Source organism: Copadichromis virginalis, linkage group LG23 (genome assembly GCF_057382275.1).
Source record: "Copadichromis virginalis isolate Kocher_CV1m ecotype Utaka linkage group LG23, C_Virginalis_male_GT1.1, whole genome shotgun sequence".
NCBI classification, from domain to species: domain Eukaryota; kingdom Metazoa; phylum Chordata; class Actinopteri; order Cichliformes; family Cichlidae; genus Copadichromis; species Copadichromis virginalis.
This window is the reverse complement of record NC_140639.1, coordinates 17,822,882-17,846,472: the sequence shown is the minus strand read 5'-3', so window position 1 is coordinate 17,846,472 and position 23,591 is coordinate 17,822,882. Positions and strand designations below refer to the sequence as shown.

Below are 23,591 nucleotides of genomic sequence, written 5' to 3'. Positions count from 1 at the left end.
TGTGTTGAAGAATAAAGGTGGTCATACCACGGCTCATCAGAGTTGTACAAACTGTTATTGACATATATTTTGCATTTCCATGAATGTGCGCACATTTCTATTAATTACTGCGCCTGCTTCCCATTTTCAAAATATAATGAAATGAACAGTTACCCAAGCCCTTCAACATTTTTTCATCCTTTATCAAATAGATGTGCAGTGAAGAGTGACAGGAAAGTGGAGGAGAGACAGAGGGGAAGGCGTGCAGCAAAGGGTCGTGGGTTAGACACGGTCTGGTTAGAACCCAGACCGTGTGTGCTCAGCCATATGGCACTCCGATGGCATACAAACAGAATACCATCACACGGGAAACAGAACTATCACAATAAAATATATATGTGTAATTCACACTGAGATACAGAACTGGGAATAAACATGGAGAAAGAACTAAACCTACACTAGAGACATAACACACAAACCATGGAAGGCACAGGAACAAAACCTAAGAACTAGAAATCACAAAATACTAAATAACTTAGGTCATGTCCACACTAATACATTTTCGTTTGAAAAAGACTCTTTTTCTCTCTGTTTTGGCCTTCCGTCCACACTGAGATGGCGTTTTTGGTCAAGGAAAACTTTTTGAAACCTTTCTCCAAAGCGGATACATTTGAAAACGCTGTCGCAGTGTGGACAGCGTAACCACTGGCTTTCGGAAACAATGACGCATTTTAGTCATGTGATGCAGTCATGTGACTAATTAAACTAAGATAGCAGAGAGCATTATACAGTAGTTGTTTTGTTTGCTCTCAATTTTGACAGCCCTATTAAAGATTAATTAATATCAGTTTGTACATGCTTCAGATAGCTTTTCTTCAAATTCTTTAATTTTCAATCAGTTTTGCAACTTTGTACTTTTGTGTTACTCACAGCAACAACTACATCTCATTATTAGTCCATTTAAAAAACTCTGTGCTTTTCCTCAACATTTTGGTGCGATGTTTTGCGATGAATAGCCGGAAAGTAAATAAACGGCAGACAGAAATAACGCAGGTTGAATCATCTTACATTTCACTCATGCGCAAAACAGTAACATAAGCGTTTCAGGTGTTTCAGTGTTGACGAACAACTGTTCGGAAATGATTAAAAACACTAGTGTGGACGCGTAGTGTTTTTAGCCAAAAATGTTTTAAAATTTATCCGGATTAGTGTAGCCTTAGGAAGCTAGAAATACAAAAGACTAAACTATGAAAAACATTAAATCAAAGAAGATTAAATATTAATAAATAATCAAAACACAAGCACTGGGTCACCAGACCCAGGATCATGACATCCGGCAGCTGTTTTGCTGTGGCTGCATTAGAGATATGCATACAATAAAAATAAGCTCTAAGCTAAAATTCAAATAGAAACAGTAAAATATGATAGTGATTGAAAAAGTCATGAAAAATAGTAATGATATCAAACATCAGCTCAAACTGAGCAATGTATTCAAGATACAGAAGGTTGTTTAAAAGGTGCTTTTGGAGGTAGTTGTCATTTGTGGACAAACACATCTGTCTTTGTTTTTGATGCAGCATTTTATAAAATTCAGATCTGAAATCATAACAATGAAACAGCTTAAAAAAAATTAGCATCAAAACAAATCTAATGTATATTACCAAAATCCACCAGATTCTACTCCAGGGCCCTTTGTGATAGATTTCATGTTTCATTCAAACTAAAGTGAAACACAGCATATGCAGTGCTATTCAGGCACATTAAAATATTCCTAAGAATGGATCCTTGAATAATTGTAGCTTCCATCTTTAAAGGAGTGAAGAGGAAGAAGTTTACAAGGAATCATTTAGAACAGTTTAAAACATCAACTCATTGAATCCATTAACCTTAAAATGCGTAGAGTATTTCTCTAACAGGAGGACACTCTTTATACTCAACTCAGCACAGACACACTGAGGCACCATGAAAAGACAATAAAAATCCAGGATAAACAGGTTCAGTGAATGTGGTGTTGAAGGTGTGGAGGCGGATCAGAGTGCCAGACGAGACTCTGTAGAAGGACATAGTGCCAGCAGGACAGTCCACATACACTGCTACTCTGTTAGAGACAGAGGAGGAGTAGGAAGAGGAGGGGGGGATGGTTGTGGATCTGCAATTGTGACAGACAAACTGAGGACCACCATCAGTGCAGTGCAGACTCCAGGAATGATCATTGAGTCCAAACCAACAGTCATCATTGTTTCCTTTCCTTCCGATTCTTCTGTAACTCACTGATATAGAAATGTTTCCCTTCCACTCGACCTCCCAGTAACAGCGACCAGTCAGTTCATTACTACATAGCAGCTGAGGCCAAACATCAAATCTGTCTGGATGATCAGGATATGACTGAACCTCCATAATATTATGTGTCACCTTCCTGTTGTTGTCAGACAGTTTGAGGTTTCTATTTACTGTGCTTGTGTCGATTGTGAGTTGACAGGAATCTGATGGAGAGAAGAAACACAATCCAACTGTCATCCATCATCTGTTCATTGATTAACACTTTGATGATGACTACTGACATCGGAGATGTAAATCAGTGATGTGACAGTTTGAAGATGTCAGTGTTGTGGTGTGGTGAGAGAGAAGAGAGAACCCAAATGCAGGACTTGCAGGCAGATTGACGATGTGGATGGTGTTTATTGCAAGGACTGGACGGACAGAACATAAACTGACTGAAACTGAATGACTGGTAGACTGAACTGAACCAGAAAACACACATGCAGATTAGAGGACAAGACAAGTAACTGAGGAAAACCGATGACTTAAATATACTGGATAATGAGTTGAAAATAAATGAGTTTCGGTGGGCGGCCGCGTGACCAGTTGCTAAGATGACTCAATTTGGGTGGATGACCGCATGGACAGCACGTAAGATGAATCAGTTCGAGTGGGCAACTGTGTGGCCAGTGCCAAAGACAAATCAGTTCAGGTGGGTGGTTGTGTGGCCAGCGGCAGCTCCCGCGATGCTCCACTGTGGACCAGCAGAGGTGATGGGACACCTCTAACAGGTGGGAAGGTTGCTGGTGGCGTGATTTGGCAAAGCTCTCTAGTGGAGAAAAAGCAGGACCCGCAGGTGGGAAACCTCTGGTGGAGACTTGGCACCGGAACAGGTGGAGGAATTGGCCAGACCCTAGCCGTCCCAACTCGAGAAACAAGTATGGATGCAGGGATGGGTTGAGTGGCTTCAGTGCAGGGACAGGTGCAGGAGCTGGCTGGACACCAGTCACCCAAGCCCGGGGAACAGGTATGGGTGCTGGAGTGGACTGGGTCTCAGCTGTCCTTGCCCTGGGAGCAGGCATGGGAATGGGTGACGGCTGGACGTCAGTTGCCCCTACCTGAGGAACTGGCAAGGGTGCAAGGAAATGCTGAGTGCTATCTGCCCGGGGAGTGGTACAGGGACTGGCTGGGCCCTAACGGCACTGCGAACAGGAGCAGGCTGAGAGACAGGTCTTGGGGCTGGGAGACAGGTCTTGGCATGGAGACAGGACGAGAGAAGTGATCAGATCTGGACTTAAGAATGTCCTTTGTGAAGCCAAAAAGGGAAAAACAGTTTTTATGGGTGCAGGGTGGTAATGACATTTTTTTTGACAGTCCACCATAGGTTGACAATAACTAATCACTGGCTTTTTTAGTAGAAGAAATGGTATTTGGTCTATGGTGAGGAGGAGTCTTTGGCTCATGGTGAAAATGAAGAAAAATGTCTGACTCACTCACCACCAGATATTGCAGCTTGCGAGAGCAGCGGCAGCAGCAGCAGCGGGAGCTTTGGCTGAAACAACAGACCTGCTGAATGATGTAACCTCCATCAGGATGAGATGGGAGGCGGAACCGCTTTGACACGACAAGGTGGGAGTGCTAGTGAATGAGGCAGTAGGTGGACGCATGAGGACCGAGCAGCCGGAGATCAGCGGTTGGCGCCTATTTCCCATGGCTAAGGCTCGCGTGCAGGTGAGGCAGCAGGTGGAGGACTGCAGTGCCTTCAAGGACTCTCCAGAGCCAGATGAATCCCCTCAAAGACATGCTCATGTTGGAGCATAAGCCACAGATTAACCCCCAGCTCTCTTTCCAGAAAGAAGAATGCTGCCTGCTGCCATTGGTATAATTCGAGGTCCACTGGGTTCATATCATGTCTTCGCAGCACGAGTCTCGTCATTCTATCAGCATCGTGGTGTGGTGTGGTGAGAGAGAAGAGGGGACCTAAATGCAGGACTCGCTGGCAGATTGGGGAAGTAGATGGTGCATATTGTAAGGAATGGATGGACAGAACATAAGCTGACTTAAACTGAACTGGGTAACACACACATGGATTAGACTGTGACAAGACAGGGAACTGAGGAGAACTGACGGATTAAATACACTGGATAATGGGGATGATAAGAAACACGTAAGTACATAGCTGAACTTAATCTAACTAACAATACATAGGAAGTGGAACAGAACATAATGCACACAGAAAGATAACTAAGACAGTAAAACAGGAAACGGGGATAGAAAACTCAATGGTGACAAAGCTTAACTGGAAACACTGGGTCAACAAGCCGGGCATCCTGACAGAAGATGGTTGGATGTGTACTGCTTTGTTTTAATAAATCACATTAAAAACACACTTACACTTCCTCAGACCTGGTTTTAACCATCGGACTCCAGCAGGCTCCAACCTGGAAGGAGGAGGGGAGAGGAAAAATCATATGTCATTAAGATTACTTCCAGTCTGAGTTATTGTCTGATTACTGACAACTTAATGAAGACAAACAGAGAATTAGAAAATCATTCATTTTCAAATATATATTCTATTCCATCAAAATATAACAATAAAAATTTAATTGCGACTGTTGTTGGCTAGCATACAATGTTAAAAATAATAAAATGAACAACAGCAGGATCTCTGACTGTGGTAATACAAACCTAAATATGTGAAGAAGGCAACAAACACTGATCCTTGAATATTTTATTTATATATACAAAGATTTAACAGCACGGTAGCTAACAACACTATACTAAGTGAACTGCTGTGGATGATTATCAGCAAAGCACATTTTGTTCAACAAAAATCATTCTCAGCTTAAGCGTAGGTTTTATGTTAACTGTTCTCTACATTCACAGCTGAATCCAGAATAAATATGTTCAAGTACTCTCTTCCTGTTCAATCAAACACTCTTCCCCATACCTGAGAGTCTTAAGTCTCCAGCGTGGATTCTTCAGTCCAGCCGAGAGCAGCTTTATTCCTGAGTCTCCTGGATGATTGTAGCTCAGGTCCAGCTCTTTCAAATGGGAGGGGTTGGAGCTCAGAGCTGAGGCCAGAAAACTACAGCCGTCTGCTGTGACCAAACAGCCTGACAGACTGAAAACACACAACACTCCATCTGTGAGCTATGATTTTCTGTTTGTCAGATACAATAACATTTTTCAATTTCCATCCATTCAATTTCATTTACCTTTATTTATAAGAGACAATTCCCAATGGACAACAATAGTCACTTCAAGTTAACAGAGTAAGGCAACACACTACAATATTAGCGAGAAAGCTGCGTCCAAGATGCAGCTTTGCACATTGGCATACTCCCCCATATTGCTTGTCTTGTGTGTTTATGGTGTTATGATGTGATGATATTTGTGCTTTTTATGTGCTGAAGTTTTTTTGTCTTCTCCTCATGCCAACTACTTTGGGGATAAGTTGGAGCAGAAATTGTTTTTTTCTCCTGATCTGCCCTTTTGTGTTACACATTACACATTCCTGTCTCCCTAACGTGAAGTTTGTGTATTGTATGTATGGTCAATATAATAAAACCTTTCTTCTTTCTTCTATTAGTTATTATAACCCACTAAACACTGGACATAGGACAGACATGCAGATCCCATTGGGTCCATTCTGGACATTATACGACATCCAAACTAGGTCCACAATTTGGACTTCCAACCACAACCCAACCTGAAGGTCAATATGACATTCACCTTTTGAAATTTGGACTTGGCAATTTTTTATAGGTCATGTGAACATCTATAACAAGTGCAGAGAATATACACATTTAATAACATAACCCAGATTTTAAAAATGCATAAATAGTAAAAAATAAGTAAAGTCTAAGATTATGAATAGCAAAGAGATAAATTCATTTATTCAATTTCTTTATTTTATTAAAAAGTCAAAATTCATGTAAAATGAGTAAAAACATATGTGCATTGTTTAATATAAGCCAAAAGCCAAGCAACATATTTAAGTTATCTAAGTGATTTATATGTCATCTTTAACCTAAGAAGCAAAAGACCGTGGCAGATCTGAAAACGCCAGGAGTCCGATTTTCTCGCCGGCTCTAGTGGGCCTTGACCTCCTGATCAGCTATCGAGCTGGTGAATAACAGGTGTCTCCGAAAACATCAGAGCAGTTTTGCCAATATGTGATGTCTTAATAAATCGAACAGATATTTGAAGTTTACACAGCTACATTTTCATCTTTCGGCTGAGGACCAGGTGGAGTGCCCAACCCGGGTCAGGGACAAGTTCCTGCCCCAAGTGGAGGAGTTCAAGTATCTTGGGGTATTGTTTATGAGTGATGGGAGAAGGGAGCGGGAAATCGACAGACAGATTAGTGCTGCGGCCGCAGTGGTGCAAACGCTGTTGTGGTGAAGCGAGAGCTGAGTGTAAAAGCGAAGTTCTCAATTTATCGGTCGATCTACATCCCTACCCTCACCTATGGTTATGAGCTGTGGGTAGCGACCGAAAGATCAAGATCACGGATACAAGCGGCGGAAATGGGCTTCCTCCGAAGGTTAGCTGGCATCTCCCTTAGAGATAGGGTGAGAAGTTCGGCCAATCAGGAGAAAAAGCAGGACCAGGATCAGTAGAGCCACTGCTCCTTCACATTGAAAGGAGCCAGTTGAGGTGGTTTCGGCATGTGACAAGGATGCCTCCTGGGTGCCTCCTGGGTGAGGTGTTCTGGGCATGACCCACCGGAGGAGGCCCCGGGGCAGACTCAGGACATGCTGGAGAGATTATATCTCTCGACTGGCCTGGGAATGCCTGGGTGTTCCCCCGCACAAGCTGGAGGAGGTGGCTGGTGAGAGGGAGGTCTGGGCTTCTCTGCTTGGGCTGCTGCCCCCACAACCCGGCAGCAGAAAATGGATGGATGGATATTATCATCTGAAAATATCTTAAAAGTTCATTTTGTGACCCAGAAAGAGTAATAATACAGCTAAGTAGCTGACACCATATTCGGAAACTGGAACTGGCTGAGCCGTGCTATGAATTCTGAAATAGGTTGGGCCACGAACCTGACCCATCCTTCAAATCTGGGGAAATGAAGGAGGTGTTTGTCAGCGCAAACGCATTTGTTGACGCATTTTTTGCCCTTTTACTGAAAAGACTTTAGTTTGGAGATCTTATTGGATTGCTAAATTCTCAAGTATTAGCATAGGCCTGCAAAGTAGGATGTATTTGTGCGAGCTTTATGTTTAGTTTTTGGGTCAGTAATTGTTTCTATTACCAGTGGTCTACACTGTATGTGGGGATTCATTGTACAGTTAGTATATTGCTGTTTTTCGGTTAGCCCGAATATTAAAACATGCCGTTTTATTATTTTGGCTAATTAAAGGACTGTTGCGAAGATCTACTTTACATTGTGTATGGTGTAATTTACTGCACTGTTAATCACTACTGTTCATTTTCGTGGGTAATACTACTTTTACAAATCAGACAAGTGAATTAAAAGTAAGTTAAATTATACAGTACGAATGTACACTGAAAAAAGAACCCAGAGCCCACTTACTTAATAGCATTGCGTAAATAAGGCCAAAATAAGTATAATATTGCTTAAAAATATCAAAATTGTTTTCAAGAGGCTACATATGAATACAGATTATATATGAACAAATACTATTTATTATGTATTATCCTATTGATTTGTTCAGTACGTATTTTTTATTTTATTTTTTATTTTGCATTTTCCTGCTTTTGTTTGTTGAAATATTAAAGACATAAAGAGATTCAGTAGACGTCAGGTCTTTGGGTCCTTGTGCTGCTAAAAGAGGAAAAGGAACGCAAATTAGCCATGTGATGTAGGTTAAGAGATTAGTTGAGAGAGTACCCTGACTACCCTGCTGTTTGCATGCTTTGCCTTGCACTGCTGTGGAGAGCTTTTAAAGAAGTGTATGTACTGGATGTAGCCCGGATAGGAATTCCGCAGTAAGTACTTATAATTCCTATGGACTTTTGTCCAAAACTCAAACACAGCAATAGCGGAGAAGAGCAGCTAAAAGTTTTAAATATTATTGTTTCTGTGACACAAAATAAACTATTAAGATATTTTCAGATGAGAATGTAGCTGTGTAGACCTATAATATCTGCTCGATTTATCATATTTGCAAAAGTGCTCTGATATTTTTGGAGAGGTCTGTTAGCCCACCAGCTCAATGGCTGACTGGAAGGTCAAGGCTCATTAGAGCTGGTGAGAACAGCGGACTCCCGGCATGTCGCTTGACTGTCTACTAAAAATTAAAATAAAAGCGTTCTAACATCTCACCTGTTTGTTATTATTCGAGCATACATGTATAGTATTTGTTTTAATAGTGAGATTAAGCTTGTCTTTCTGTCATGTCGTGATTGTACTTAACTGTATAAAGCCTATTAGACATTATAAAACAAAACATATGTAATAGCAAATTTTGTCAGACTGCTTAAAATACCTTTTTAAACTCTTTTTTTCTTAAAGAAATCTACTAAAAATTGCTAGGTGGCAATTTTTCACATCATGTGTTGAAATAGAGCAAGTTTCGGATACAAAATTTCTGGGTGTGATAATAGATAACAAAATCTGCTGGAAACCTCACATAAAGCATATACAAGCCAAACTGTCAAGAAGCATCTCCGTACTAAGTAAAGTTAAATATTTTTTGCCTTCCAAATCACTCCGGGTACTTTATTGTTCACTTATATTGCCATATTTGGAATACTGTGTGGAAATTTGGGGAAACACATATAAAACTGCACTTCAACCAATATGTAAAATTAAAAAAAAAGCAATCAGGATGATTAATAAAGCAGGATTTAGAGACCATACTAACATCATGTTTTTGAAATTAAAAATACTGAAGTTTATGGATCTTATAAAATATAAAACTGCAAAAATTATGTACAAGGCCAGATACAATATGTTACCAGGAAATATACAGAGGATGTTCTATGACAGAGAAGGAGACTATGAATTGAGGGGGAAATTGAATCTAAGGATTCTTAAAGCACGGTCAAAGGTTAAAACCTTTTGTGTCACTATTTATGGGGTAAAACTGTGGAATAGTTTTACTATAGATCTACAGCAATGCTCAGGAATTAGTAAGTTCATGAAAATACTTCGAAAACTGATTTTGGAAGAATATGATACCGATAAAGATGATCACCCATTGTATGTATAAAAATATCAAATTATATCCAAATTATATCAGTCACGGTAGCCAAGTTTATATAGGTTCTCCTCGTGTATCGTGTGGAGTATGTGATGATGGGAATTAGGTGAATTATGTGGGATCAATAAGATGTTGAGCAGGGGTAGGAATTAATAAGTATGTTCATACTTCTTCCTACTCCTTTTCAGACCAAACATTGTTACATTATGTCAGACGATTTTGTTTTATTTCATTATATATTTTTTGTTTATCTGAACACATACGTGTGTGTGTGTGTATATCTACATATATATTCGTATCTGTAAATGAAAATATATGTAGTGTGTATATATTGTTTTTTGTTTTATATGTCTGAAACAAATAAAGATACAATACAATACAATACAATACAATGTGTAATTTCCATTCTAAATATTAATCACAGTTAAATTGACGGGAGATGGCAGTAAAACTCTGGAGCTGAGATATCACCAGCTACACTGCTGTTCCAATTGTAGAATGATTTCCAGCTGACAAACTGGCCTGTAATGAGTGTGAATGTCAGTGTGCCGGGGGCCTATATGTGAGTATAGCGCATTTAGTATATTTACATAGCGTATTTCTGATAAGGTATCAGTGAGTTAACCACTAAGACTTAATATCATTTTAAAGGGTATTCAAAGAGTATATTTCATTTACTGAATGAAACTGTAATATCATTTGAGTTAAAAAAAAAAAAAGTGTGTTTTTGTACTTTGTCTGTCCTACCCTTATGTTCAGTAAATGTTCAGTTTCTGTCCTAAAGAGTGGTCTGGGGTCAATTCTTTCTTTAATGTTTATGCAGGGGTTTACTCTTAGTATCCCTGATTCCTGTCCATACGACAACCATTTGTGGAATCTGTGCTATAAAGAACCCAACACCCCAACTAGGAAGTCGAAACTGAGGCAAGCAGGGTTAGACTCAGTATAACGAGTGGGTTGCTACATGTACAAGGACTTCAGACCTTAAACAAGAGCAATAAACTGCAAAAAATCTGAAACCAAGTCTATCAAAATGTCATGCATGGATATATGAAGAATGAAGAGGCACTGCATTGTATATAAAATGAAATATACTTGGGGAAGACTACTACATTTATTGTGGTAACCACACAGGTTTAAAGCTGTTTTGTGGGAGGAGCAAAAGCTGGTCTGGTATTTTGGGGAAGTCAAACCCATGGTCGGAACTGCTTCAGTAATGCCTACCATGAGTCTTATTTTTTAATTAATTGAAAATAATAATCCAAAAAACCCCCAAAAAACTGTTTTCTCCCCTTTATGAAATATTTACACCAAAATTGTTAGTGGAGAAAAAAGAAAGTGAAAAAAAAGTTTGAGAGAACTGTTAACAAATAGGTCACCTGTAATAAATGGGTTACAGTCTTATGAAACATTCCATCAGTTTTTCATTGCCCATAATGCAGGGGAAAGGTTAGAATAACAATTAAGTAACTTTATTATGTTTAGGTTTTTTCCTACTTTCTAACGAAAATATACTTTCTGTATTAATATGACTTAGAACTGATATTTGGGCAGGATTTATTTTCTCCTTCAAACCATGGGTGTTTTTTGAGATAATTCTCTCTCTCTCTCTGCTTTTTTGAGTCACTGAAGTTCACTCAGCTGTCCTATCTTCCTCTTATGATGAAGTCAGGCTCAAAATTCTCGTTTTTTTTTTGTGTGTAATTGTGTAATGTACAATCAATACTGCAAGAAACTTCAGAATACTGTCAGAAATTGGGATTTTATGTTTAGTGGACAGAAGTTCCTCTGAAATAAAGACTTCTGTTTTTTTAAGAAAGAATAAAAATCTCAATTTTAAGAAATGTAACATTATGTTGTACAAATTAAAATTAAACAGTGAATAAATATCACCAATAACCTCCTATACTGATTATTTCTATGAAGACATTTCTATAATGTTTCCCAAAATTCTATATCATTAATGCCCATAAGAATCTTAAACATGTCATTTGGAAGTTTTTGTCCTACCAGTATGAAAGGATATTGGTATGTCATAGACACATAATGGCTATATATATGCAAGTTTATCAGTTCATAAAGTAATTTTCTAAAAAGAAACGATAACAAAAACAAAACGTGACTATAAAAAATGTTATGACTGTTTTTCAGAGTAGAATCATCCACTCAAAGGTAAATAAAAGGTCACTTAACAATTGCTAAGCTTAGCTGTTTGTGCAACAATATAGATTTTAAATGACAGTGTATGAACATTTTTGAATCCTGACCTGAGAGTTTTAAGTCTACATTGTGGAGTCTCCACTGCGCCAGACAGAAGCTTCACTCCTGAATCGTGCACATTGTTGTTACTCAGGTCCAGCTCTCTCAGACTAGAGGACCGGGAGCTAAGGAACGAGGACAGAGCTTCATAGCTTCTCTCTGAGAGGTTACAGGCGCTCAGTCTGAAAATTAATCAAGAACAGAAATAATATGTTTCATATATTTAATCACTTTTTTTTCAGTAATACTTCAGGAAACCTCATAACATGCAACAAAAAATGGATGGACTTTAATTGGTTAATTTTGAGAAACAAAATATGTCTTGATCTGACCTCAGACTAGTCAGCTTGCAGTTCAGATTCTGCAGTCCAGCAGAAAGACTGTCAGAGCTTCTCAATGAGAGATTACAAAGACTCAGTCTGAAAATTAAAACATGAACAATGAAACAACACTCGTTAAACTGTAATCAGGGTTCAGTAAGGAGCTACTTACTACTACATTTAGCGCTATTTACTTGCAGTGTGTTTTAAAGAATCCTTATCATCTGAGGTTAAACAGGTTAAAAATGTGACAGTTTCACTTAAAACTAATGTAAAAACAACAATTCATAAAGCTGACATTTATGGGCTAAATTTTTAACTGTTTAATTTTGTCAGCTGAAAAAAAAGACCAAAAGAAAAAAAATGAATATATTTGATCTGACCTCAGAGTTCTCAGTTTACAATGTGGACTCTCCACTGCTTCAGACAGAAGCTTCACTCCGGAATCCTCCATGCTATTGTTACTCAGGTCCAGCTCTCTCAGGCTTGAGGACTGGGAGGTGAGAACTGACGACAGAGCTCTACAGCTTCTCTCTGAAAGTTCACAGATGCTTAGCCTACAAAAAAATAAGAAAAAATACAGAAAGATTATATTTATGGCATTTGTTCAACCTAAACAATAAAAACTAATATATTGGAGTCCACTAGAAGTTATGGTTAACTAGAAATCTCTTAAGTCATAAAATGAAGGAAACTATTTAAATTTCCTTAAAATCCTAATTACACTTCTGTATTTGCATATAAATAAGTTACAGGCTGTTCAGTGCGCAGGGTCTTTTAGGAGATCCATCTGTGGTGATCTGAATTAGGCTCTCCTGCTCAGACACTGATGACGAAGTAGGCACGGAGGTGAATGGGTAATGTATCCAATCATTTAACCTGCCCGTCTATGAGAAGTATCAGCATAACTGCGCCGCCAGCTCCTGAAGGTGCATGTTACAGTCATGCTTTACACTGTTTGATAATGTGTGCTTCTGTGTTGTTTTTGACCATGCAGTTCTTCCAAAGGTTTAACTTCTTTATCATGGCCACAACTTTATCATAAACAATGAATATGGTTGTAGAAATGCCTTGTAATCCGAGAGTGAGTTCGTTCAGACGGGAAAATATATCACACAGATGAGCCAGGCACGTAAGGTACTCTACATCATGCAAATGTTCAGACAGCTCAAAGGGATGGTTACTGAAGAAAACTTTACGTTCTTCCCTCAGCTCAAAGAAACAGGGCAGCACTTTCCCTCTTGAGAGCAAGAAAACCTCTGTGTGGAGTAATACAGTTTCAGGCTCGCTGCCCATCTCACTGCACAATGCAGCAAATAAGTGGGAGTTCAAAAAGTTAATAATTTTTACAGTGGTGTCCAAGACATGTTTCAGACGGACAGGTATTCCCTTTGCAGCAAGAGCCTCTCTGGATGCTGCAGTGTACCCAAGAAGCATCTGGCGCTACTGCCTGTACACACAAACCACACCTCTTTGTCTCCCAGTCATGGCCCATGCACCATCAGTGCAGATGCCAACACATCTGTCCCACACGAGTCCATGTGTGATCATAAATGTGTCCAGTTTTTGAAAAATATCTACTGCAGTTGTCCTTTCTTCGAGTGGTTTACAGAACAGCATGTTCTCCTTGACGGTTCCTTCATGAATGTTGTGCAAATATACAAGGAGCCACATCCGTGGACTCATTCAGTTGTATTGCGTAAAATTCACTGTGGCGTATGTGCTGAAGTAGCTGCTGTAAAACATTTTCTGATGTTGCATTGATGAGACAGCATTGTTTGATGATGGATTCAAGGTTCTTTATTTGTCACATGCATAGTTATACAAGTATAACACACAGTGAAATGTAGCCTGACACGCTCCTCAACATGTGCAAAAAAATTGGGGGGGGGGGTGTAGAGGAAGAACATTATATATATATATACATATATATATATAACCAAGTGGCCATAACCAAGTGGCCGGCATAGTGTACAGGACCATCTGTGCCGAGTATAACCTGGAAGTCCCGAGGTCAAAATGGGAGATGCCCCCAAGGGTGGTGGAGAATGACCGAGCTAAGATCCTGTGGGACTTCCAGATACAGACGGACAAAATGGTGGTGGCTAACCAACCGGACATAGTGGTGGTAGACAAACAGAAGAAGACGGCCGTAGTGATCGATGTAGCGGTTCCGAATGACAGCAATATCAGGAAGAAGGAACACGAGAAGCTGGAGAAATACCAAGGGCTCAGAGAAGAGCTCGAGAGGATGTGGAGGGTGAAGGTAACGGTGGTCCCCGTGGTAATCGGAGCACTAGGTGCGGTGACTCCCAAGCTAGGCGAGTGGCTCCAGCAGATCCCGGGAATAACATCGGAGATCTCTGTCCAGAAGAGCGCAGTCCTGGGAACAGCTAAGATACTGCGCAGGACCCTCAAGCTCCCAGGCCTCTGGTAGAGGACCCGAGCTTGAAGGATAAACCGCCCGCAGGGGCGTGCTGGGTGTTTTATATATGTATATATATATATATATATATATATATATATATATATATATGTATATATAGTATATACATTGGGTGAATGTGCAGTAGTGGCAGCAAGCAGGTGAATTCTGTACATTATTATGAATAGACATCTGACTATTTTACAGGATAGACAATATAAACATATTTAAAATTAAAGGAATTGAAATGTACATTGTGCCTTGGTTTAGTGTCTGGAAGAGTCCTGACTCAGTCAATTATAGATGATGTGAGAGGGCGGGTGTGTGTGTTTAGGGCACGGATGGCTTGGGGATAGAAGCTCCTCTTGAGTCTCTCTGTCCTTGCCCGGAAGATGCGGAACCTTCTACCAGATTGCAGAAGTTGGAACAGTTTGTTGCCAGGATGGGACGGGTCCTTCAGTATCTGCGCTGCTCTAGTCCGGCATCTCCTGGCGTAGGTGTCCTGAAGCGGGGGGAGAGCAATCCTGCAGCAGCGTTCTGCTGTACAGATCACTCTCTGGAGAGCTTTTTGGTCATTCACACAGCTGTTCCCAAACCACGATGTCATGTTCTGTGTGAGGATGCTCTCCACAGCACCTGTATAGAAAATCCTGAGGATCTTTGGAGAGACCCTGAACTTCCTCAGTTGTCGTAGGTGATACAGGCGCTGCCTAGCCTTTTTGGTCTGGACCTAAATGTGGGCAGCCCATGTCAGGTCTGAGGAGATGTGGACACCAAGATACTTGAAGGACTGCACCCTCTCCACTGGAGCTCCATTGATGATAATGGGCTTGTAGTCTCTGTGCTGACCCCTTCTGAAGTCCACCACCAGCTCCTTGGTCTTGCTGACGTTCAGCTGGAGGTGGTTGTCCTGGCACCACGATGCCAGATTCTTTACTTCATCCATGTAGGCCGTCTCATCGTTGTTGGAGATGGCACCCAACACCACTGTGTCGTCAGCAAACTTCACAATGGTGTTGGAGCCATGGGTGGCCACACAGTCTGAAGTGTAGAGGGAGTAGAGCAGTGGCGAGAGGACACAACCCTGAGGTGCTCCTGTGTTGATGGTGATGCTGTTGGAGAAGCACCTGCCCACCCTCACCACCTGAGTTCTGCCAGTGAGGAAGTCCAACACCCATGCACACAGATGGCTGTTAAGTCCCAGATCCCTCAGCTTTGTGAACAGTCTGCAGGGCACTATTGTGTTAAACGCTGAACTGTAATCAACAAACAGCATTCGCACATAGTTACCCTGTTTCTTGTCCACATGGCTGAGAGTGGTGTGTAGGCCGTGGGCGATGGCATCCTCTGTGGATCTGTTGGATCTGTAGGCGAACTGCAGCGGATCTGTGGTGTCTGGGATGGAGGAGGAGATGATGTTCTTCAGCAGCCTCTCAAACACCTTCATTACTACCGAGGTCAGTACAACTGGCCGGTAATCGTTCAGGGATGAGGGTTTGCTGTTCTTGGGCACAGGGATGATGGAGGGACTGTAATGGACAGGGAATGGACTGTATTGTCTTTTTTGCCTTTTCCCCCAACATTCTCACTACCATATCTAAAGCAGCAGGGAGAATGCAGTCCTCCACAATAGTGTGGGGTTTGTTGTTTTTAGCCACTCTAAAACTGACCATATAAGATGCTTGTGGTCTGTTTTTATTCATAGGATCCGGCACTCGAATGCAGCTTTTACTTGTTTAAAGTGATTTTAGCTGTCGCTCAAAATGTTCTCATGGTTTATTTTTCAAATGGGGATGATTTGTCTCTAAATCTCTGTGCAATACTGAAGGTTTCATTGAGTTGTGAAACAATACTTGCACAATTATCACATTATGGCTGGGAAAATCCCCAGTATTTATACATGTGAACATCAGTGAAATATAATTGTCATCATATTTGCGCTTCTTTGTGTTACAGTCAGAGGTGACATGCTTTCTCCCACTTTGAGGCTCCACATCAGACCCTTCATTACTTTCCACATGACTGTCTCCTTCTATGCTAGATACTTGGCTAGTAACCACAGATACATTTGTGCTGGCATCCCAATCTGACAAACACATTGTTGAACAATCACCTGTGCGGTCACTGGCAAATGCATCTTCAGATATGAGCTGATTGGTGGTAGTGGCCGCTGTTTCGGTGGCAGAGCATTTTCTTTTGGTTAACCATTTGTCCATTTCTTCAAAAGTGCAACTTCAACAGTCAGGCGTCAGTCAATTGGGGAAGTCGCACCCATGTATTTTGTCAGGGCAATTGTTTTGCTAAACACCAGAGGGTGGTATATACACATGTATGTAATAGCCACATTAAACTGTATTAGTGCAAATTTAGGCTTTTTGAATTGGTAATTACCCCGTCCCACGTATCACCTACAGCCTCTCCCATACCCCCGAGGGTAGGCGTACCCTAGTTTGGAAACCAGCGCAATAAAGAATAATAATATAGAAAAAACTTAACTCCCATATTGAACTGAGCAGTGCACTAATGCAGAGAAATTACTTTAGAACACCAGAGATTAAATGAATGATAACTGAAGAGTAAACAGTAACAGAACACCGGACTGGTAGATGAGTTTTTGGTACAAAGAAAACAGTTCTGGAAGGTACTTTGATAAGTGATAAACCCACAGATGTCTCAGAAATGCTGATAATTTCTGCTGCTCTGACAATTCAAAAGGATCATATGCTTGCAGATGATCATTCATTTGAATTTTTTAAGGTTTTTTAATGGATCAGCACCCATCACGATGTTTATATTGCTTAAATTGCTCACTTGATTGTTTTTTTGTTAAGTAGAATCAATATTTCAAAAATAAAAGGATGAGTACATTTTTACTTACAGAGCTTTTTTGGAGGCTTTGATCACCGGTAGGAGTTTTAGAAGAGCCTCCTCTGAAGCAGAGTATTTCTTCAGGTCAAACACATCCAGATCTTTTTCTGATGACAGTAAAATGAAGACCAGAGCTGACCACTGAGCAGGAGAAAGTTTCTCCGTGGAGAGACTTCCTGATGTCAGGCACTGTTGGATCTCCTCCACTAGAGAACGATCATTCAGTTCATTCAGACAGTGGAACAGATTGATGCTTTTCTCTGCAGACAGATTCTCACTGAGCTTCTTCTTGATGTACTGGACTGTTTCCTGACTGCTCTGTGAGTTTCTTCCTGTCTGTGTGAGCATTCCTCGTAGGAGAATCTGACTGTTCTGTAGTGAAAGACCCAGGAGGAAGCGGAGGAACAAGTCCAGGTGTCCATTTGGACTCTGTAAGGCCTTGTCCACACCACTCTGGTGGAAGTGCTTAAGTGTAGATTGTCCCGTTTCAGACTTCTGGGAGGTTGCTTGTTCTTCCAGCACATTAATTCCAGAGTTGATGAAGGTCAGATGGACATGAAGAGCAGCCAGAAACTCCTGAACACTCAGATGGATGAAGCAGAACACCTTGTCCTGGTACAGTCCACTCTCCTCTTTAAAGATCTGTGTGAACACTCCTGAGTATACTGAGGCTGCTCTGATATTAATGCCACACTCTGCCAGGTCTGATTCATAGAAGATCAAGTTTCCTTTCTGCAGCTGATCAAAAGCCAGTTTTCCCAGAGAATCAATCATCTTCCTGCTCTCTGGACACCAGTGTGGATCTGTCTCAGCTCCTTCATCATACTTGACCTTCTTCACTTTGGCTTGAACCACCAGGAAGTGGATGTACATCTCAGTCAGGGTCTTGGGCATCTGTCCTCCCCTTCTGGTTTTCAGCACATCCTCCAGAACTGTAGCAGTGATCCAGCAGAAGACTGGGATGTGGCACATGATGTGGAGACTTCGTGATGTCTTGATGTGGGAGATGATCCTGCTGGCCTGATCCTCATCTCTGAATCTCTTCCTGAAGTACTCCTCCTTCTGTGGGTCAGTGAATCCTCTGACCTCTGTTACCATGGAAACACAGTCAGGAGGGATTTGACTAGCTGCTGCAGGTCGTGTGGTTATCCAGAGGCGAGCAGAGGGAAGCAGTTTCCCCCTGATGAGATTTATCAGCAGCACATCCACTGAGGTGGACTTGCAAGGGTCAGTCAGGATTGTAGTTTTGTGGAAGTCCAGAGGAAGTCGACACTCATCCAGACCATCAAAGATGAACACAACCTGGAGGTCTTCAATGCTGCTGATTCCTCCTTCTTTGGTTTCAGTAAAGAAGTGATGAACAAGTTCCACCAAGCTGAACTTTTCCTCTTTCAGCACATTCAGCTCTCTGAAAGTGAATGGAAATATGAACTGGATGTCCTGGTTGGCTTTGTCTTCAGCCCAGTCCAGAGTGAACTTCTGTGTTAAGACTGTTTTCCCAATGCCAGCCACTCCATTTGTCAGCACTGTTCTGATTGGTTCATCTCTTCCAGGTGAATCTTTAAACATGTCTTCTTGTCTGACTGTTGTTTCTGGTTTATCTGATTTCCTGGATGCGGTTTCAATCTGTCTGACCTCATGTTCATCACTGATCTCTGCAGTCCCTCCCTCTGTGATGTAGAGCTCTGTGTAGATCTTATTCAGAAGGGTTGGGTTTCCTGCTTTAGCGATCCCCTCAAACACACACTGGAACTTCTTCTTCAACTTAGATTTAAGCCGAGGCTGACAACTTTGAAGAGCCTCTAAATAAATCATTAAAAATAGCAAGAAAAAAAAAACAGTCTGTTTATTTCTTTGTCTTCTTTTTTTGTTTTGCATTTTCACATATTTTTTCTTCAAACGTACTTAGATCTCAAATTACAATACTGAAGAAATCTCATTAATTATAAGTGCACCATCCTGCTATTAAAGTGAAGAGAAAATTGTTTCAGTTGCATTAGTACTAAACCAAAAAGCTTGGATGCCGGACATTGTTTACATTCTAATGTTTATTCATATTTCTTGTAGTTTTTTTTCGCTTCAGGGTATCTGCCTGGAGAAGAGACAGCAGGTAGTATTTTGCCTGTTAACAGCATGATGAGGAAATGGGAGAGAACCAAACAGCTGCTGACGTTGTTTATATTCAACAGTGAATGATTTAGTCTATCTTCTTGGACATAAGCAGATGGATATTAGCCATCACATAACGATCATATATTTACCAGCTTTCCCATTAACAAGTTTTAGGTCATTTTATTATATTATCAAATCTGTGTCTTTTAGTGATTGTACACAGGGCAAGAGCATGGTGACGACTGATCACTTATACCAACATTTACCATCTTTGTGTTTGGTTTTAAACAGGCTTCTGTGATGAAGGACGGGCAAAGATATCACTTTGCAAATGTGAAGAGGTGCCTTGTTTCTTCAAATCTTTTCCTCTTTCTTTTTGATCAAGTGTGTACTTCCACTGACATTTTAATGAATGGTCTCAAAGAGTTACTTAAATTACTTTTCCTCTTGTTTGGATTGTTGTGTTATTTGTGCTTCTTCAATCTTGATGTCATGAAAAATACATCTGGCTTCATTCACTGAGTGATGCTCAGCTTGAGATACAACAAATCATCACCAAACCAAAGAAGCTCCTGTTCTGTTATAATTTAAATAAATGGAACTTCTGCGCAGTCACACTAAAGGTTTTTAAACCTACATATGTAAAATAAAAAATTGGCTTTGTGGCTTGTGTAACCAATGGGAACATTTACAAACTAAACAGGTTTTCAACTCTGGACTTCTCCAAATTTTGTCACAAAAAATCCCACTAAACTTTCATGCTGTCTTTCGAACTGCTACCTACACTGTTTAAAATAAACATCTGAAGGGAATTCAATATTTCACATTAAATTCCTGCCATAAACTCAAAAAGAGATTATGCACACTGTGACTAATAGAAGACTGGAATATTTTTCCTTCATGGGTTTCTGAAGCACTCAAGAAGTCACACAAGTGACACTACTTTTTTTTTTTTAAGCAATTAGTTTTTCACGGTTTTAACAACTAAATAAGATTACTGTTCACATAAATAGAGCTAAGAAAAATCTATGTTAAAAAAATAATTCTGAGCAGTCTATTTTAAGTTAAACGCTTATGTGAAATAATTTCTCTCAAGTTAATACTTTAGTTTACTACTCTGTAAGTACAACACACTTAAAACCCTTGGTTAGTACAACATACTTCTTATTCCACCTCATTACTTTTCAGGGAGTTGTTTTCAGCATGTCTCTAAGAGATTTTTTTTATTCTCCAGTAGTCTGTAGTTTGTACATGTGATGATTGTTGTTAGAGTGGTCATGGCCGTTTGGGAAAGGTTTTTTTTTTTCCATTGTGAGCAGCCCTTTAATAAATCCAAATGTATGTTGTGGAATGAAGTTCCCGCTTTCTGCTTTTCGTTATATTAAATTCTGAGGTTTTACAATTCACATCTCAACAAACTACAGAGAAAAGTGGACTCACCTTGTTGAGCAGATGGATCAGAGTATAAACGCAGCTGAGAGAAAAGGGAGAGATCTATAGTCTGAAGATGTCTGACCATGATCCTGCTGGCTTTGTCCCCTTTCTTCCTCACTGTATCAATGAAGCAACGTGCCTTATCTGCTCTGACTGGGTTCCCTTCCAGTATTGATTCTTTCTCCAATTCATTTAAGACACCGTCACTTACAAGGGCCTCAAGGAGCTGTTTAAGGATTTCTGTTGACACCCTCCAAACAAAAGCTGACCGCACCCTGGCAAGCTCCTCTTCTACAAGAAGAAGGAAGAGACATAAACATGCATCCCCCTCAAACATTGATGACAAGGAGATCATTTTGAGTGAAGTTGCTTTCTTTTCCAAGCCCCTTAGACTGACAGTTGTCATGTTATGAAAATGTGCCAAAGAAAGATTAAGACATGTTGCAACAGATTTGAATTTGTGACCATTTTTAAAGACAGTATATAGATAACTATGTGCAAGTGCTCTGACAAATTTTTTCCAATAAGTGTTACAAAAAGGCAAAGGATTGTACCTTGTCTCTTTACATCCATACAGCTCATCAGACAAACCATTGATCTCCTACCTGCTGTGGAAGCTGCTTTAGTTGGTGATTCTTCTACAGGTTCTTTCATCATCTCTCTATGAAAACATGAGAAGACGATTTTAACAGAAGAAACTGTGAACACAGTCATGTGTCACGTTATTTTATTGATATTAAGGTTTTAGTGTCTCAGCCACATACATCCAAAACTGACCTGTTTGAAATAAGACATCAATGACATGTGAATGTGGTGGTAATGATAATAAGGTAATAATGGTTGATTTTTTATATACTTTTTCAGGTATTAGTTCAGTGTAATAATAAAAAATCTGACCTTATAAACCACAAATGCATCCTTATCCTCATCCTTAACTTATACTGTCAGTCTTCAGTTTTATACCCAAACTGGGTATGGGAGTGTGATCCCCCTACAGTAATATATATATATGAAAAATTATTCTGTAACTCTGTAACTTCTGTCGGTGCTGTGCTTTTTTGGAAATCGAATTTCCCAGAGGAACCCACCCGAGGGATTAATAAAGTTCTATCTTATCTCATCTTATCTTACTTGAAAAAAGTAATCAGAAACTGCCCATCTCTGGCGGTGACATGCATTGTCCTTTAGTGCTGGAGCAACAGGAACACCAGTTAATCTGAAATCTCTTTGTCTCTCTAAAACAAAGTGACAGCAGACTGAGTCAAAGAAAGAAATGTTATTTAAACACCAAGGATCAGCAGAGTTAACGTGTTGGAGAATTGGACGTTCCAGTTCATTCAAATGCAGCTGCAATCAGAGAAACAGATGCAGAGACAGAGAAACATCATGTGACTGAAAAAGAGTTCAGCCTTCTGGTTCAAACTCTGTACAGACACAAGAGACAGCAGCACCAAGTGATGATTTCAATGACCTTGTTCCTGTTAAACACAGTTACAGTTTTAACAGGATGTTTTACTGAAGTTGTTTGAAAACACGTTTGGTATTATTGCTGTCACGGCCCGTGGCTCGGCATCCAGGGAGCCGTGGGAGGCTGCGGTGGCCACACCCTCGGGCTGTGCCGCCTCCAAACCACATGCGTCTCATCTGAGGCAATCACCAGAGGACTACTTCAGCCAGCTCTGACGGCTTCTCCTCGCCAGTCCGTAAGTCTCCTCCCTGTGTGACCAGCATTCGGCGTGGAAGCCTGTGGCCTGCCTGTCCTCCTGCCTGACTGCCTCCCTCCCTAGGATTCCCTTCACGGGCACCTCTCCCGTCCAAGCTCCACGGTCCTGCTCTACCTGTAAGCCTCGGCAACTTACTGTATGAAGTCTAGCTGTTAATTTCTTGGGAACCTGCATGCTGTTAACTGTGTCTCCCCTTTCTGTTGCAGTTTCCCCACGGTCCCGATTACGGCACTCCTGGGCTCCACGCTCCTTGTTTCCCCCCGTGGCATGAGCCTTAGTTTTTCTTTTCCTTAGCTTTGTTAAAAGATTCCTCAGTTAAATAAAACTTGTACATAGTTCTGAGCTGCGGTTACCTGAACACTCCGTGTTCTGTGACAATTACTATTACCTGGTTAGTTCTGTGTTGTGTGTTGTAGTACAATCTGAACTTTTATTTGGGTCCAAAAATGTTGGACAGAAAGCAGAATCTCATCTAAACCAGATGTGCAAACCCACAGAGCCAAGAGCAAAGATGTCTCTGCACATCTGCCTGTGTTAGAAGAGGAACTTGTTTCTCGTTTCATTAAGTTCATCAACTTCATGTTGTTACAGTCATGTGACTGTTAGTGGCTCAGAGAGCTGTGAAAAAAAATAGGAAGTGGGGTGTCTAAGCGGTTGCTATGTTTCTGATGTCATACAGACTAGGATAAGGTGGAGTATAAACCAGAGAAACCTCAGGCTGTTCTCTTCTTCCTGCTCAGGTCAAAGGTCATCTATGTCAGCGGTCCCCAACCCCCGGGCCTCGGACCGGTACCGGTCCGTGAGTCGTTTGGTACTGGGCCGCGAGAGTTTAGGCTCAGGTGTGAAATGTATAGTTTTCAGGGTTTTTATTGGTTTTCAGCATTTTTTTGTTATTGTTTTTATCGTTTACTCGGTTTTCCTTGGTCTTTTCACGTGTGTTATGAATAAATTTTCTTTTTTTCGGTACCAGTACTAGTTTTATTTTGTTGTATTTATCCGCGACCTTAAAGGCCGGTCCATGAAAATATTGTCT

General features: G+C 40.6%; 1 protein-coding gene across 3 annotated transcripts in view; it reads right to left on the bottom strand.

Annotated features, from left to right (window-relative positions):
* Positions 1-285: 285 nt before the first annotated feature.
* Positions 286-23,591, bottom strand: part of LOC146680568 (NLR family CARD domain-containing protein 3-like) — a 37,943-nt gene continuing 14,637 nt past the window's right edge. For 2 of the 3 annotated variants that reach the window (XM_085447163.1, XM_085447164.1), the window contains 9 exons: positions 21,440-21,495; positions 20,841-21,125; positions 17,299-19,090; positions 12,379-12,552; positions 12,008-12,094; positions 11,684-11,857; positions 5,189-5,362; positions 4,633-4,679; positions 286-2,462 (listed from right to left, as the gene is read on the bottom strand). In XM_085447163.1, the coding sequence (XP_085303289.1) occupies positions 1,918-2,462; positions 4,633-4,679; positions 5,189-5,362; positions 11,684-11,857; positions 12,008-12,094; positions 12,379-12,552; positions 17,299-19,090; positions 20,841-21,125; positions 21,440-21,491 (3,330 nt within the window). In that variant the 5' untranslated portion in view covers positions 21,492-21,495 and the 3' untranslated portion in view covers positions 286-1,917. Of the gene's footprint in view, positions 2,463-4,632; positions 4,680-5,188; positions 5,363-11,683; positions 11,858-12,007; positions 12,095-12,378; positions 12,553-17,294; positions 19,091-20,840; positions 21,126-21,439; positions 21,496-23,591 lie in introns of those variants that run through there. The other variant, XM_085447165.1, reaches the window with a different exon arrangement.